Source organism: Schistocerca cancellata, chromosome 6, assembly GCF_023864275.1.
Source record: "Schistocerca cancellata isolate TAMUIC-IGC-003103 chromosome 6, iqSchCanc2.1, whole genome shotgun sequence".
In the NCBI taxonomy this organism is placed as follows: domain Eukaryota; kingdom Metazoa; phylum Arthropoda; class Insecta; order Orthoptera; family Acrididae; genus Schistocerca; species Schistocerca cancellata.
Window position 1 is genome coordinate 145,948,119 of NC_064631.1, and position 17,663 is coordinate 145,965,781.

Genomic DNA, 17,663 nt, shown 5'->3' on the forward strand with positions numbered 1-17,663 from the left:
TGCCGTGTTGTGTTCTGTTGTATCGCAAATTGAGACATCTCTTGATAAGTGACGAAACGATTCCCAGCCCATCATCAGCTACACCAGATACTGTTTTCAGTCCTCTAAGAAGGTTTACAGGTAGTACTTTGCGGAGAGAACCTACAAAAAAGCTAATAATGTCGCTGAATGTTGTGAGCAGGAGAGTGGAAATAGAAGTGGCTCCACCATTCCTTATATAACTGACGGGATTTTAGAAAAGGTGAGTAGCTGCAAACAAACAGGTACTAGTTGCTTTTTGGTGTCTTTATTCCAAATAACATGTTTCGGGCTCTGCCCATCATCAGATTTCCTGGTGTAAACAATGTAACAAATAATTAGTTACACACTTGTTTTGGGCACCAAGTTTTAACAAGAACGCAAAATTGTACCAAGTGTCAGAACCAGTACATACCATTTCACAGCAAAAATAACACTGACAGTTTGTTCCTTACTCATACATTCACGAAACATAAGATGTGACATATAATTTAAACTTGCAGAATGCGAATGTTGGTCTTGAGAAGGAGTACGGAAAACTGCTACTTCAGTGCGCTCGCACTTGCTAGGTAAACTGCGCGGCGCGAGACAACACTACCTTACGGCATTGCGGCTGTGCAGCTGTCGTTATGTTTACTAAAAATTAAAACAGTAACAAACAACAACTAAAAATACAAGTTGTCTGCCTGTATATAATCATACTGAAACACACATCACAGTAGTACAAAGTACGAGAAAGTACAGGGCTATTCCAAATGATTGAAGCGATTTCATAAATTCACTGTAGCTCCATTCATTGACATATGGTCACGACACACTACAGATACATAGAAAAACTCATTAAGTTTTGTTCGGCTGAAGCCGCACTTCAGGTTTCTGCCGCCAGAGCGCTCGAGAGCGCAGTGAGACAAAATGGCGACAGGAGCCGAGAAAGCGTATGTCGTGCTTGAAATGCACTCACATCAGTCAGTCATAACAGTGCAACGACACTTCAGGACGAAGTTCAACAAAGATCCACCAACTGCTAACTCCATTCGGCGATGGTATGCGCAGTTTAAAGCTTCTGGATGCCTCTGTAAGGGGAAATCAACCGGTCGGTCTGCAGTGAGCGAAGAGACGGTTGAACGCGTGCGGGCAAGTTTCACGCGTAGCCCGCGGAAGTCGACGAATAAAGCAAGCAGGGAGCTAAACGTACCACAGCCGACGGTTTGGAAAATCTTACGGAAAAGGCTAAAGCAGAAGCCCTACCGTTTACAATTGCTACAAGTCCTGACACCCGATGACAAAGTCAAACGCTCTGAATTTTCGGCGCGGTTGCAACAGCTCATGGAAGAGGATGCGTTCAGTGCGAAACTTGTTTTCAGTGATGAAACAACATTTTTTCTTAATGGTGAAGTGAACAGACACAATGTGCGAATCTGGGCGGTAGAGAATCCTCACGCATTCGTGCAGCAAATTCGCAATCCACCAAAAGTTAACGTGTTTTGTGCAGTCTCACGGTTTAAAGTTTACGGCCCCTTTTTCTTCTGCGAAAGAAACGATACAGGACACGTGTATCTGGACATGCTGGAAAATTGGCTCATGCCACAACTGGATACCGACAGCGCCGACTTCATCTTTCAACAGGATGGTGCTCCACCACACTTCCATCATGATGTTCGGCATTTCTTAAACAGGAGATTGGAAAACCGATGGATCGGTCGTCGTGGAGATCATGATCAGCAATTCATGTCATGGCCTCCACGCTCTCCCGACTTAACCCCATGTGATGTCTTTCTGTGGGGTATGTGAAATATTCAGTGTTCAAACCTCCTCTACCAAGAAACGTGTCAGAACTGCGAGCTCGCATCAATGATGCTTTCGAACTCATTGATGGGGACATGCTGCGCCGAGTGTGGGAGGAACTTGATTATCGGCTTGATGTCTGCCGAATCACTAAAGGGGCACATATCGAACATTTTTGAATGCCTAAAAAAACTTTTTGAGTTTTTGTATGTGTGTGCAAAGCATTGTGAAAATATCTCAAATAATAAAGTTATTGTAGAGCTGTGAAATCGCTTCAATCATTTGTAATAACCGTGTATATTACAAAATTGTAGATTGATAGATCTTAAAAGGCTAACGTATCAAAATTAAAGAAAAATTTGTCTTGATTCACTGATCAGAGCAGTACAAAGAGAATGGACTGCACATTTCAATGTTCAATTATTTTATTATTTTTTTTTACATGTTATCCGCTAACAACCATAGCGCACGAAAAGAAAACAGCAAAAGAAGAGGTGGTTGTCTATATACCCATTTTCAGAAAAGTAGTTACAAAAGTTATCACAGTTTTTATGTGCCTCCCACAACAAATTGTCAGAAAGACTAAAAAACTATTTCCTACCACTACTGATTTGCTCTCTGGTTAGCAGTTCTGGAATGCATGTATTCCCAATTCCCCCAAGATGTCCAAATGGTTTCCCTTCCTCTCCGTGTGCAGAATTGTCATGCTGCTTTCTAATTCTGTCAGCGTATGGCTTTCATCTTTTCACCTATTTGTCTGTGAGTACTCAACTTTTCTAAAATCCAGTCAGTTACAATGATAATAATGGTCGCATACTCTACCGGCAGTTTCAGGCCAACATACGTCCATCATCTCTTTAATATGTCTTTAACAGTAGTTTACACAAGAGCAAGCTTCAGCCCATGAGAAGAATTCGGACTTTTGTTTGCGGCCTGCATCTTGTGGTCGTGCGGTAGCGTTCTCGCTTCCCACGCCCGGGTTCCCGGGTTCGATTCCCGGCGGGGTCAGGGATTTTCTCTGCCTCGTGATGGCTGGGTGTTGTGTGATGTCCTTAGGTTAGTTAGGTTTAAGTGTTATGAGGCGCTCACTTACTGGGATAGCGCTTAATGAGAACTCTTTCGTTTGTCGCGCATATGCGGACGACCTGATCCTTCTTGTCAGATCAGGACATGAAGTGCATCAGGCTGTTGAACATCTAGACTCTTACGGGACGGCGGCAGGCAGTGTCGTTAACATGACGAAATCCAAAATTATGCACATTGGACGGGGTCTGGAAGACGTACCGGGACCTTTTCAGATGGTGGAATCGCTGAGATGTCTGGGGATTACATTTACCCGTTCACTACGTCGGTCAGCGGCGGCGAGTTCTCGGCGGCTTCTGCAGAATGTTCGTCTGACGATACGGAACAACTCACTGAGAGCCTTTGACATGATCCAACGTGTGGCATACACCAACGTTCACATAGCGTCACGACTGCCCCATTTAGCGCAGATCCTACCAATACCGAAGGGTATCGCAGACCGCCTCATGGCTGCCTTTGGTTAGTATGTTAGTACTGGGATGTTATTTAAGATCAAATATGATACGTTAACGCTACAGTTCCGGAATGGTGGCCTCAACCTCACAAACGTGCGAAACAAAGCTCTGGCGCTTTACATGCGAGCGATGATACGAAATTGGCATCAAAGAAAGCATACCATAACGTCAGCTCTGATAGAAGTACTTGTTCCGCCTTCGTACGAACCCCCTATTGCGGTGGGCAATATTTCGCCTTCTCTTGCACACATTGCCTCATTTCTTGTTGATTACAGTTATGTTCGTCTGAAAGTACCTTCGACGAGACTACCCACGACTCGGGAGATCTATAGATGCTTGATGGATCACTATGGCCGCAACATAATGGAATTCAAATACCCGTCGAGAACGTGGAACCACATTTGGTGTGCAGTGCATACTCCATTACTGTCAACAGCAGCGAGATCGATGTGGTATATTCTTATAAACCGTAAACTTGTGACCAGGAGTCGATTACATACAATTCATATGGTCGATTCTCCTCTTTGCACAAACTGTGGACTGTTAGCAACGGAAGAACATGGTTTAGTGTGTGGCGCAGCGAGGGACGTCTGGATGCTGACGCATCGAATACTGGCCTTCCTTCGGCGCGCTAACTACACAGAAATCACATCGGATGTACTTTTTCTACCGGACAAGACCTTTTTTCCCAAACAAAAGACGTATGCGGTCAATTGGATCGCTGGACATGCGACGAAATATTTGTATTCGTACGATATTAAGTCCGTGATGGATTATTGGATGTATTTACAAGAACAACACGAGCTCATACGGCGTCATACGAAATACAGGACTTACTTTTCCAATTTTTTAGGAAGTGTTTTTCACAATCCACCCAACAGCTGGGGTGTCCCAGAACTGGGAAGACTCCTGCAGCAGAACGACTAGAGACAGTACTGCGCGGTTCAATTATATTGGCATATAGCACACTGAGAAGAAAACTGGCCCCTACCTGTTGGCGCCAGTTATGACTGCATTATGTTAACGTGGAAAACAAACCACACACAACGATGGTAAACACCGAAACCGCCTCAGATAATGGTCCTTCGAATGGTCGACGCAGGAGAAATAAATACCGCCCACACTAGCAGAAATGGTCAAGATTATATGGCTTTCTGCCAGGTTTATGATGCGACACCGCGTGCTGCAGGGATTGTGAGGCAGATGATAACTTCCTTTTCACTCCCGCCCGTGACTAGGATTGTCATTTACTTTATTCCTGTTACAAAAAAAAAAAAAAAAAGAAAAAAAAAGAGGGCGGCCTTTGCGTTCATTTTATGGTTTCCAAATTGTTTTTGCTGTCTCGATACTTTTCTTAACCCTAGGACAGCACAACTGCACGAATAAAGATTGTTTGTTTACCCTGCAAAAAGGTGTGTACCATTACTGAATATTACTTCTAAAAAAAAAAAAAGTCTGGCTTTAGCGGTCGCACGCTCCTCAAGTTTGCTCCGTGAACGTTCAGTAAAAAAAAAAAAAAAAAAAAAAAAAGTAGTTCTAAGTTCTAGGGGACTTATGACCACAGCAGTTGAGTCCCATAGTGCTCAGAGCCATTTGAACCTTTTTTTTTGTTTGTGGCTGCACACGGAATCATTGTTGAGTTATTACAGTTTATTACGTTGAAAGTATATTGTTCAGTTATTTACATTACACAGATTATTATTCAGTAACAGTGTACTTCAGCTTCATAGTTTACAAAACATTAGGTTCCTCATACATCACAAAGAGACTTCAGGTAAAGAGATAATAATTCTGGTAGATCATCTTCACTTGTCCTACGAGTCACAAGACGCCACAGTATAGTTGCTTCCGCGCATTTATTTTCATTTAGAACCTTCCATTCCCCTCATAAGACTCCACAACCTTTCCAAGGACAATTTAACCATCACCCACCAACATTTCGTGGGACAGTTCCCGAGATGTACAAACCGTACCAGCTGTGATCTACACCAGCTGCTCCATACCATATCAAGGCTCCAAACCGAACTCTACTTACCCAGCCGATGTCTTACCTCCTTCTAATTCCCACAGCTCAACAACCAGATCCTCCCTCCATATACAGCCTACACCCTAATAGGTATGGGCAATTAACAAATAAATCAATTACAAATAAATTAAGGGACTGCCCGCACTACCAACAGTCCTTTACTTTACAGAGCGAAGTAGTACAAACACCACTAAGACATACCATGTAGTGATCAGGAATTGAAATCAACAGCCTCCCCACTTCCGTCATGTTATATTACGGTGCAGAAAATACTTTCTAACACCGCCTATCGAAACGTGTCTGCCAGCACTTAGGTTCAGACAACTATGTCACAGAAAATGAGTAGTGGTACTCTTAATCACCTACTGATGTAGTGTATTATTTTCAGTTTATTCGTTTTGTTTCCTTTTTAACAGACTGGTTGAACATTTCCGACGACCCGCCATGGGCGTGTTTCTGGAATCATGGCTGAGTGAATTCCTCGCTGTCGCCCTGGTAGTGGTGGCGGCGCTCTACACTTGGTACTCTCATCGTTACAGCTACTGGACCAAGAAGGGCGTATCGCAGGCACCAACCGTGATCCCATTTGGCAATATGGCGAGAGTGTTTCTTGGACTGACTCGTCTCGAATTCATCTTCTATGAGCTCTACAATCGTTTTCGAGGTACTGTGGAGCAATACACGTCTGAGCTGCCTACTCTTTATATTGTTTCCAACTTTATTTACTAATACAGCATATACTTCCGCCCACCGTTAATGACTCACAAATTTCAGACCAAAGGTACCTGGGAGTGTATCTCTTCAGCAAACCAGGTCTGCTGCTGATCGACCGGGATCTCATTCGGCTGGTGTTAGTCAAGGAGTTTGATGCATTCTCCCACAGAAATGTTAACTTCGATGAGAAAGATCCACTGAATTATCATTTATTCAACCTGAACGGAGGCAGATGGAAGAGACTGCGAGCTAAGATGACGCCTGCCTTTACTACAGGAAAGCTGAAAATGATGTGCCAAGTAAGTAACAAAAATGCAATTTTGCAGTGAACACATAATGTGTTGTGGGGCGATCATTCTGTTGTAGAAACAATTCAAAAGCCAAGATCGCTTAAGTACTGTTTACTGGGTAACCGGTTTCAACACACTAAAGGTGCCATCATCGGATCTGAATGTAGCTTAACATGTATAGACCATCTGGATATAACCATACATGAGGCAGACCAGCTGATATAAAATCATTGTCGCAGAAATAAAAGTTAAAACACAACTGCTCTCATGATCATTCTATTTCATCAGATGTATAAAACCGAAGTCACAAGACTGGTCTGCCTCATGTATCGATATATCCAAATGATCTACACATGTTAAGCTACATTCAGATCCGATGATGGCACCTTTAGTGTGTTGAAACTGGTCATCCAGTAAATAGTATTTAAGCGATCTTGGCTTTTAAATTATTTCTAAAAATGTAATTGTCCATATTATAGAGAAATATTGTTCACAGTTCACTAACACTCCTGTTATTTTCTTAAAGTATTTAGTTGTAACTCAAAAATACGCCAATCCCTTATTTGTCGTACATAATATAGTCCAAAAATGATTTTGTATCAACTACATTTTTGCATGAAATATTAAATCTGAGACAGATTCCTCTAAGTAAAAGTATATGGTGACAGAGACCAAGGCCTTCTTCGCTAGCGCAAAATGTCAGTCGAAGTTTGTGTTTTAGTAGCTGTATCTCTACAATTCACTAGCTGTTATTATAGTGTATTAGCTTTGCAGCTGTGGAAACTCAGTATCGCTACGCACTAATAGTGTGACAGATGAACACTGAAGGTCGCCAGATTGCGTCGTTGTGTACAGCGGAGCAGTGCGCTGCAATAATTAAGTTGGAGGCAATCAGTCACGTACCTAAACTTACCACTCAGAAAAACCTGTTACCCTTGCAATTTGATTGTTGTGGTAAACTACCACTCAGAAAAACCTGTTACCCTTGCAACTAGATTGTTGTGGTAATGAACTCAGCCTCTGTGAGGCCAACTGAGGAGCTACTTGATTAAGAAGTGGAAGCTCCGATGACGAAAGCTGACAACAACTGGGAGAACGTTGTACTGACCGCACGCCCCTCCTTATTCGCATCAAAGACTTCTCATGTAACAGAACCCATTACGTTGTGTGACAGTGTCAGTATGTGGGTGTTATGTTGACGAGTTGCACAATGGATTGATCTGACAAGTACCCATTCGCTCCTGCAAGAGGTGATTTAAACCCCACACTACTACAGAAGTCAGACAGACACTCCTAACGTACCAAAAGGAAATGCCTGAAAAACTTTCAGCAATAAATATCTTCTGGAGCTGTCTGCTGTAAGGAAAAGACACAAAAATATTCTATTTTCTTACGTAACTGGTGGGATACTTGGGTACTGGAGGATTGCTGGTTAGTGTAGGAAAAACATTAAACGAACGTAAAATACAATTTATTGCAAAATCTGAGAAAATCAAGTGAAACTTTTATTTATAAACTGATACACAAAGTTCCGGGTTCTTTTCGGAATAGGTTACCTCTTATGGATAGGAATCCTGTTAATGAAATTTATACACAAAGTGTGGGAAAGCTCTTTTATCCCTTTTCTTTAAGAATGTTCTTTACTCAGCATAATGGTTGAGAGCCGTGCCTGGTCAACTTGAATAATTATCCGATTGAATTTTTCAGAGTACGGTCGAGGCTGTCACGTGAGAAATATAATGCAGTGACGTGAAAGAAGTTTGTTACTTCTAATGGAGGAAAGATAGGGCTCGCCTATGCTGTAGCGCACAATACCGTGAGCTGCGACGACTGCTGCCTGCGTCGTTCGCTGCTGAAAAATAACAAAACTATCTCTTTCTATCTGAATTGACCTTGGCCAGTCGAACTCTCACTACGACTTGATAAAGTCAAAGACTCCTATCTGCCCCTAGTCTAACTATTGGCGTGGTACACCAGTCAGATAACCAGTCCATCGCGATTCCACTCAATGTCTGCTTGCAGGCGCTAACTAATACTCGTCTGTGTTCACTCCGCACATTAAGTGTAGTGGCCAACACAGTGAAGACTCATTATAGAGTATCACTCCGATATGCTAGCTACAGAGGTGCGTCCCAGCTCGTGGTCGTGCGGTAGCGTTCTCGCTTCCCCCGCCCGAGTTCCCGGGTTCGATTCCCGGCGCGGTCAGGGATTTTCTCTGCCTCGTGATGACTGGGTGTTGTGTGTTGTGTGATGTCCTTAGGTTAGTTAGATTTAAGTAGTTCTAAGTTCTAGGGGACTGATGACCATAGAAGTTAAGTCCCATAGTGCTCAGAGCCATTTCAACCATTTTGTACAGAGGTGCTCTCTCAGTGCAGTACTGAGTAAAGACCTTGTTCCTCGCTCTCTGCTTACATGCACGTACGCACTCGCCCCTGCTACATGTTCTCGCTTCAAGAGCGTCACCGGAATGACTCCTCTGCACACAAAAAACGAAAGGGTATATCATCCGCTGTCTTTCCCACATTCCTCCGGCTCATTTCATCAGAAATAGTCCGCCAATCACCGTTACTCTTACAAATGATAGAATGGCGCTCTGTTTAAGCCGACCAATCCGGAAATATATAGCATCTGCGTTAGGCATTATTGTGGTAACTCTGAAACTGCACACTAGGTCCATCAAAAAAGCATATACTGGGGCTCTCCCAACGAATATAGTGCGTTTTGCTTTTAAGGTGAACACGCAGGCCATTATCCCTTTCCTCTGGCAAAAACTGTTCTAGTCCCTGGGCGGTCCGCCGGCCGGCGCAGCTGCGTGCTTACACACCATCCTACGGACTTTACAGTGCGCTGGTTGCCCCCGCTGAACAAAAACTCGTGTGGCCGTCGTGTCTTGAATGTTTGTGCACGCCAGCCTCGACTTTTGAATCTCGGTGCACAGTTGCGATTTATTTATTAGATTTGCATATCGATTAAATGGAAATACACTCCTGGAAATGGAAAAAAGAACACATTGACACCGGTGTGTCAGACCCACCATACTTGCTCCGGACACTGCGAGAGGGCTGTACAAGCAATGATCACACGCACGGCACAGCGGACACACCAGGAACCGCGGTGTTGGCCGTCGAATGGCGCTAGCTGTGCAGCATTTGTGCACCGCCGCCGTCAGTGTCAGCCAGTTTGCCGTGGCATACGGAGCTCCATCGCAGTCTTTAACACTGGTAGCATGCCGCGACAGCGTGGACGTGAACCGTATGTGCAGTTGACGGACTTTGAGCGAGGGCGTATAGTGGGCATGCGGGAGGCCGGGTGGACGTACCGCCGAATTGCTCAACACGTGGGGCGTGAGGTCTCCACAGTACATCGATGTTGTCGCCAGTGGTCGGCGGAAGGTGCACGTGCCCGTCGACCTGGGACCGGACCGCAGCGACGCACGGATGCACGCCAAGACCGTAGGATCCTACGCAGTGCCGTAGAGGACCGCACCGCCACTTCCCAGCAAATTAGGGACACTGTTGCTCCTGGGGTATCGGCGAGGACCATTCGCAACCGTCTCCATGAAGCTGGGCTGCGGTCCCGCACACCGTTAGGCCGTCTTCCGCTCACGCCCCAACATCGTGCAGCCCGCCTCCAGTGGTGTCGCGACAGGCGTGAATGGAGGGACGAATGGAGACGTGTCGTCTTCAGCGATGAGAGTCGCTTCTGCCTTGGTGCCAATGATGGTCGTATGCGTGTTTGGCGCCGTGCAGGTGAGCGCCACAATCAGGACTGCATACGACCGAGGCACACAGGGCCAACACCCGGCATCATGGTGTGGGGAGCGATCTCCTACACTGGCCGTACACCACTGGTGATCGTCGAGGGGACACTGAATAGTGCACGGTACATCCAAACCGTCATCGAACCCATCGTTCTACCATTCCTAGACCGGCAAGGGAACTTGCTGTTCCAACAGAACAATGCACGTCCGCATGTATCCCGTGCCACCCAACGTGCTCTAGAAGGTGTAAGTCAACTACCCTGGCCAGCAAGATCTCCGGATTTGTCCCCCATTGAGCATGTTTGGGACTGGATGAAGCGTCGTCTCACGCGGTCTGCACGTCCAGCACGAACGCTGGTCCAACTGAGGCGCCAGGTGGAAATGGCATGGCAAGCCGTTCCACAGGACTACATCCAGCATCTCTACGATCGTCTCCATGGGAGAATAGCAGCCTGCATTGCTGCGAAAGGTGGATATACACTGTACTAGTGCCGACATTGTGCATGCTCTGTTGCCTGTGTCTATGTGCCTGTGGTTCTGTCAGTGTGATCATGTGATGTATCTGACCCCAGGAATGTGTCAATAAAGTTTCCCCTTCCTGGGACAATGAATTCGCGGTGTTCTTATTTCAATTTCCAGGAGTGTATGTAAAATTGACTATATCCTGTCGAGTTTAGGCTCGAATGAAATGTCTTGATACGCAGAATACGATAGTCAGGTCGGAATATGTAAGAAATGAAGGTCAGGAGACCACGCCACATTAGAATGGGACTGCTATTATTTTCTGTATACATAAAATATCTGACGGACAGGATGAGCAGCAGTCTGTGGCTGTTGGTTGATGAAGCTGTGCTGTATGGGAAGGTGTCGTCATTGAGGGACTGTACGACGATACAACGAGATTTAAAAAAATTCTAATAGGAATGATGCATGACAGCTTGCTCCAAGTGTTCAAAAATATAAGTTAATGCAGATGAGTAGGAAAACAATTGTCTAATATTCGAGTACAACATTAGTAGTGTTTTGTTTGACACAATCACATCAATTAAATACAATAATCTAGCAGTAATGTTGCAAAGTGATATGAAAAGGAGTGAGCATGTAAGGGGCAGTAGTAGGGTAGGTGAATGATTGATTTCAGTTTATGGGAAGAGTTAATAGGAAAGTGTGGTTCATTTGTAAAGGAGATGTTGTACATATATTTAAATATGACAGCAGAATGATTCTACTGCTGCTGCTGCAGGCCTTTGTTGTTGCTGCTGCTGGTGATGTGTGCGGAACACAAACATAAGGTAAGAGAAATTGTAACTTGTGTGCAGACATACAATCGTTTTTCCTTCACTCTATTTGCGATTGGAACAGAAAGGAAAGTACTAGTAGTGGTACAAGGTATCCTCCACCATGTCCCACACGATGGCTTACGGGAGATGTATTTAAATCTAGATATCGCTTTGCTTGCTTTAAATGGTATATTTCGAATTATGGACGGTTACCTTTAGGCAAGTTGTAGGTGGTTTTAGGTTACTGCTATTTCGTTTTCTCCACACCAGTTTCTTATATACTTCAGTACATTGTAGGTTGTTACATGGACTAAGCAGTACGTTCGTTATGAGTATACAAATACGATCTCGATAATCCCTTCTTGTTGCCACACTGGTTGGCCCACTATCCGCTCATCGCTGGGAACAACCCTGTTCTTTTCACTGGATCCTCGTACGTATTACCACTGCAGCCAGCGTGCCCTTTGCGGGCCGACAGGTACATTACTCATTCGAATTCAATGAGCTGCTCTATTTCATTTACAAGGCATACATTTGTTTCTTCCAAGAATCAACTTCACTGTACGAGTGTTCAGAAAAATAGGAATTTATGGTCACACAAGAAGGCGCTCAGCTGTGCTTAAGTATATGCCGTTTGCATGTAATCTTAACCGCTTACTGCTGTTACACTGCTATACACACGACATGCAAAACTGACTCATTCGGTTCATTCCTTCTGTGCGCTGCCATTTTCAAAAACATTAGTGTATGTACGATGCAAATGGTTGTAGCCAGATTATCGCTGTGTTTTTAGGTATACAGGGTGATTCAGAAAAACAGATTTCAGCAGACAAATGAAGGAACATCTGCAGGCAACCCTTCCCAGCCTTGGATCGGTCGCGGTGGGCCAGTGACATGGCGCCACGATCACCCTATCTGCCCTCAGTCGATTTTTTCCTGGTGGCGGGGAACTCTCAACAACCTTACGTGTGAAACACCTGTTACTTCCTGGTGGCGGGGAACTCTCAACAACCTTACGTGTGAAACACCTGTTACTTCCTGGTGGCGGGGAACTCGCAACAATCTTACGTGTGAAACACCTGTTACTTCCTGGTGGCGGGGAACTCTCAACAACCTTACGTGTGAAACACCTGTTACTTCCTGGTGGCGGGGAACTCTCAACAACCTTACGTGTGAAACACCTGTTACTTCCTGGTGGCGGGGAACTCTCAACAACCTTACGTGTGAAACACCTGTTACTTCCTGGTGGCGGGGAACTCGCAACAATCTTACGTGTGAAACACCTGTTACTTCCTGGTGGCGGGGAACTCTCAACAACCTTACGTGTGAAACACCTGTTACTTCCTGGTGGCGGGGAACTCTCAACAACCTTACGTGTGAAACACCTGTTACTTCCTGGTGGCGGGGAACTCGCAACAACCTTACGTGTGAAACACCTGTTACTTCCTGGTGGCGGGGAACTCTCAACAACCTTACGTGTGAAACACCTGTTACTTCCTGGTGGCGGGGAACTCGCAACAACCTTACGTGTGAAACACCTGTTACTTCCTGGTGGCAGGGAACTCTCAACAACCTTACGTGTGAAACACCTGTTACTTCCTGGTGGCGGGGAACTCTCAACAACCTTACGTGTGAAACACCTGTTACTTCCTGGTGGCGGGGAACTCTCAACAACCTTACGTGTGAAACACCTGTTACTTCCTGGTGGCGGGGAACTCTCAACAACCTTACGTGTGAAACACCTGTTACTTCCTGGTGGCGGGGAACTCTCAACAACCTTACGTGTGAAACACCTGTTACTTCCTGGTGGCGGGGAACTCTCAACAACCTTACGTGTGAAACACCTGTTACTTCCTGGTGGCGGGGAACTCTCAACAACCTTACGTGTGAAACACCTGTTACTTCCTGGTGGCGGGGAACTCTCAACAACCTTACGTGTGAAACACCTGTTACTTCCTGGTGGCGGGGAACTCGCAACAATCTTACGTGTGAAACACCTGTTACTTCCTGGTGGCGGGGAACTCTCAACAACCTTACGTGTGAAACACCTGTTACTTCCTGGTGGCGGGGAACTCTCAACAACCTTACGTGTGAAACACCTGTTACTTCCTGGTGGCGGGGAACTCGCAACAACCTTACGTGTGAAACACCTGTTACTTCCTGGTGGCGGGGAACTCTCAACATCCTTACGTGTGAAACACCTGTTACTTCCTGGTGGCGGGGAACTCTCAACAACCTTACGTGTGAAACACCTGTTACTTCCTGGTGGCGGGGAACTCTCAACAACCTTACGTGTGAAACACCTGTTACTTCCTGGTGGCGGGGAACTCTCAACAACCTTACGTGTGAAACACCTGTTACTTCCTGGTGGCGGGGAACTCTCAACAACCTTACGTGTGAAACACCTGTTACTTCCTGGTGGCGGGGAACTCGCAACAATCTTACGTGTGAAACACCTGTTACTTCCTGGTGGCGGGGAACTCTCAACAACCTTACGTGTGAAACACCTGTTACTTCCTGGTGGCGGGGAACTCTCAACAACCTTACGTGTGAAACACCTGTTACTTCCTGGTGGCGGGGAACTCGCAACAACCTTACGTGTGAAACACCTGTTACTTCCTGGTGGCGGGGAACTCTCAACAACCTTACGTGTGAAACACCTGTTACTTCCTGGTGGCGGGGAACTCGCAACAACCTTACGTGTGAAACACCTGTTACTTCCTGGTGGCGGGGAACTCTCAACAACCTTATGTGTGAAACACCTGTTACTTCCTGGTGGCGGGGAACTCTCAACAACCTTACGTGTGAAACACCTGTTACTTCCTGGTGGCGGGGAACTCTCAACAACCTTACGTGTGAAACACCTGTTACTTCCTGGTGGCGGGGAACTCTCAACAACCTTACGTGTGAAACACCTGTTACTTCCTGGTGGCGGGGAACTCTCAACAACCTTACGTGTGAAACACCTGTTACTTCCTGGTGGCGGGGAACTCTCAACAACCTTACGTGTGAAACACCTGTTACTTCCTGGTGGCGGGGAACTCGCAACAACCTTACGTGTGAAACACCTGTTACTTCCTGGTGGCGGGGAACTCTCAACAACCTTACGTGTGAAACACCTGTTACTTCCTGGTGGCGGGGAACTCGCAACAACCTTACGTGTGAAACACCTGTTACGTCGCCGGGGAACCCACTGGGCAAGATAGCAGCGGCAACTGGATGTCTCCGAGTTACAGCAGGTAGAGGAGAGAGGGCGCAGTTCAATGCATCATCAAAGTCACGCGTGTCTCGATTCATCTTGACAAAACTTTGAGCATCTATTGTAATGGGTATCCATTTGTAGAATTTGACTAAATAACTGCAATGCCATTCAGTAGCCCGAGATGGCCATTGCAGTCACTAGTTGCTATGTGATTACTAATCGTTGCTGTATGCACGATGCATCATGTCGTTTGTAAACTGTATTTTTAATCACCCTGTATACTGGGAAAAAATTCCCATGATCACTATTGCAATCACTGGTCTCTTTTTCCTTGCAGACAATGCAAGACTGTGGGCGCCAATTGGTGGAAGTGTTGGAGGAGCCAGCGAAGGAGGGCCACATCCTGGAGATGCGAGAGATAGCCGCCAGGTTCACAACCGACATCATCGCCTCTGTCGGTTTCGGGCTCGAGAGTCATTCTCAACGAAACCCGGACGCAGAGTTCCGCCGCTGGGGACGAAAACTATTCGAATTTTCAATGAAAAAGAGGATTGCTCGGCTTATGTACAGGTTCTTTCCATTTGTGGCCAAGGCGATAAGGTAAGTTGTTTAAAAGTGCATTTACTCTTTAAAACGTACTACATTGTAATGATACCGAGAAAAATCCTGTCAACCCCATGAGGCTTCACGCTAAAACAGTATAACACTGAAACTTCCTGACAGATTAAAACTGTGTGCTGGACCGAGACTCGAACTTGTGGCGTTTCCCTTCCGCTGGCACGTACCCTACCGATTTCTTTTTATCGTTATTGTCTGTTGCACTTAGTCGGAGCGGACGTCACATTAAAACTGTCCGTGTTCATCAGTGATCATTCGATTTCTTTTTTATTACGGAGAGCAACCAGCTCTGTGACCGATCACGTTGAGCTACCACGCCTCCACCGACTGTGGAGGCACGGCTGACAACCAGTCCTCACAGCCTCACTTCCGCCAGTATCTCGTCCCCTTGACTCCAAAACTTCACAGAAGTTCTGTCAAACCTACAAGACTAGCAGTACCGGAAGTAAGGATATTGGGGAGACATGGATTAGTCACAATGGAGGGCAAAGATTCCGAGTTCGAGTCCCGTCTGACTCACAGTTGTATCTGCCAGGAAGTGTTGTGCCAGCGCACTCTCCGCTGCAGAGTGCAAATTTCATTCTGGAAACATCTCCCAGGCTGGGACTAAGCTGTCTCCTTTCTTTTAGGAGAGCTGGTCTTGCATGTTTCACAGGCGAACCTTCGATGAGTTTGGAAGGTAGGAGACGAGGTTCTGGTGGAAGTAAGGCAATGAGAACATGAGGCGAGTGGCAATTGTATAGCTCAGTCGGTAGACCATTTGTCTGCAAAAAGCAAAGCTCCCATGTTGGAGTCTCGGTCCAGCACACAGCTTTAATCTGCCAGGGAGGTTCAATTCGGTGCACAGTCCAGGGTGGGGAAAAAATTTCATCCAGTGCAACACTTCCTCTATTGTGATAAAGATCAGCGAAGAAGAGGGTCCACGAAATTCTTCACACTTTCCGTATCCAGTTGCAGCGACTCATTGATAATTAGAGCTTATACTACAAAATTGTGGAGATGTCAGCTGGTGTGTTTCAGCTGCTGTTCCAAAGAGGCCCAGACGTCTTCTATGGGATTAAGACCGGAAGATATAGTGGGCCAGTCAAAATACGTTAAAGTGTTTGAGAGTTCGTCAAAGATGGAACGAATGCGTGCAGTTCTTTGAAGACTGGAGTGCCCACAGAATACACATCATGAAGATGTATAAATGTAGCCTGCACGGCACGCTGGGGCGAGAGTTAGTGGCGGACACAAGCTTTGATGGCCTCAGAGAACAGCTTTATTGATCTTGGTGGATAGTGTAGTGAGTCAGGCTCGCCTCTTCTGGCTGACACTGACTAAGGCAATGTATGGGCGGTGGCTTACATCCGGTGCTCTGAGCTGTCACCTCGCGTTGCTGAGGCTGGGACCTCCTGTAAGCCAAGGGTTTGATGCCAGCCTCCCATCCAATTGTGCTGCGAATATGCCCTATTTGGGAGGTGGACCTTTGGCTCTGTACGGTACCGTGGTGGTGGCGTGTGCGTCACTTCCCTTCAGATAGTGTAGTGAGTCAGGCTCGCCTCTTCTGACTGACACTGACTAGGGCAATATATGGGCGGCGGCTTCCTTCTGGAGCTGCTGAGCTGTCACCTCGCATTGTTGAGGGCGGCAGCCCCTGTAAGCCAAGGGTGTTGAAGTCAGCCGCCCGTCCTTCAGCTCCGTATGCTACCATGGTGGTGGCGTGTGCATCACTTCCCTCGGAATACCGTAGTGAGTCAGGCTCAGCTCTTCTAGCTGACACTGACTAAGGCAATGTATGGGCTGCGGTTTCCGTCTGGTGCTGCTGAGCATTCACCTCGCATTGTTAAGGCCGGCAGTCCCTGTAAGCCAACGATGTTGATGACAGTCACGCGTCTATTTGTGGTGTGATGATGCCGTACTTGGGAGGTGGCCCTTCGGCTCTGTATGCTACCATGGTGGTGGCGTGTGCATCACTTCCCTTGGGATACCGTAGTGAGTCAGGCTCACCTCTTCTGGCTGACACTGACTAAGGCAATGAATGGGCGGCGACTTCCGTCTGCTGCTGCTGAGCAGTCAACTCGCTATGTTGAGGGCGGCAGCCCCTGTAAGCCAAGGGTGTTGTAGTCAGCCGCCCGTCCTTCGGCTCTTTATGCTACCGTGGTGGTGTCATGTACGTCACTTCCCTTGGGATAGTGTAGTGAGTCTGGCTCGCCTATTCTGGCTGACACTGACTAAGGCAATGTATGGGCGGTGGCTTACATCTGGTGCTCTGAGCTGTCACCTCGCGTTGCTGAGGCCGGCAGCTCCTGTAAGTCGAGGGTTTGATGCCAGCCTCCCATCTAATTGTGCTGCGATGATGCCCTATTTGTGAGGTGGCCCTTTGGCTCTGTACAGTACCGTGGTGGTGGCATGTACATCACTTCCCTCAGGGTAGCATAGTGAGTCAGGCT

The 17,663-nt window shown here is 46.4% G+C and overlaps 1 protein-coding gene across 1 annotated transcript in view; it reads left to right on the forward strand.

The window, feature by feature from the left end:
- Positions 1–5,811: 5,811 nt before the first annotated feature.
- Positions 5,812–17,663, forward strand: part of LOC126088204 (cytochrome P450 6k1-like) — a 73,722-nt gene continuing 61,870 nt past the window's right edge. The window contains exons 1-3 of the mRNA XM_049906330.1: positions 5,812–6,031; positions 6,142–6,380; positions 14,951–15,213. Coding sequence (XP_049762287.1) covers positions 5,812–6,031; positions 6,142–6,380; positions 14,951–15,213 — 722 coding nt within the window. The remainder of the gene's footprint in view (positions 6,032–6,141; positions 6,381–14,950; positions 15,214–17,663) is intronic.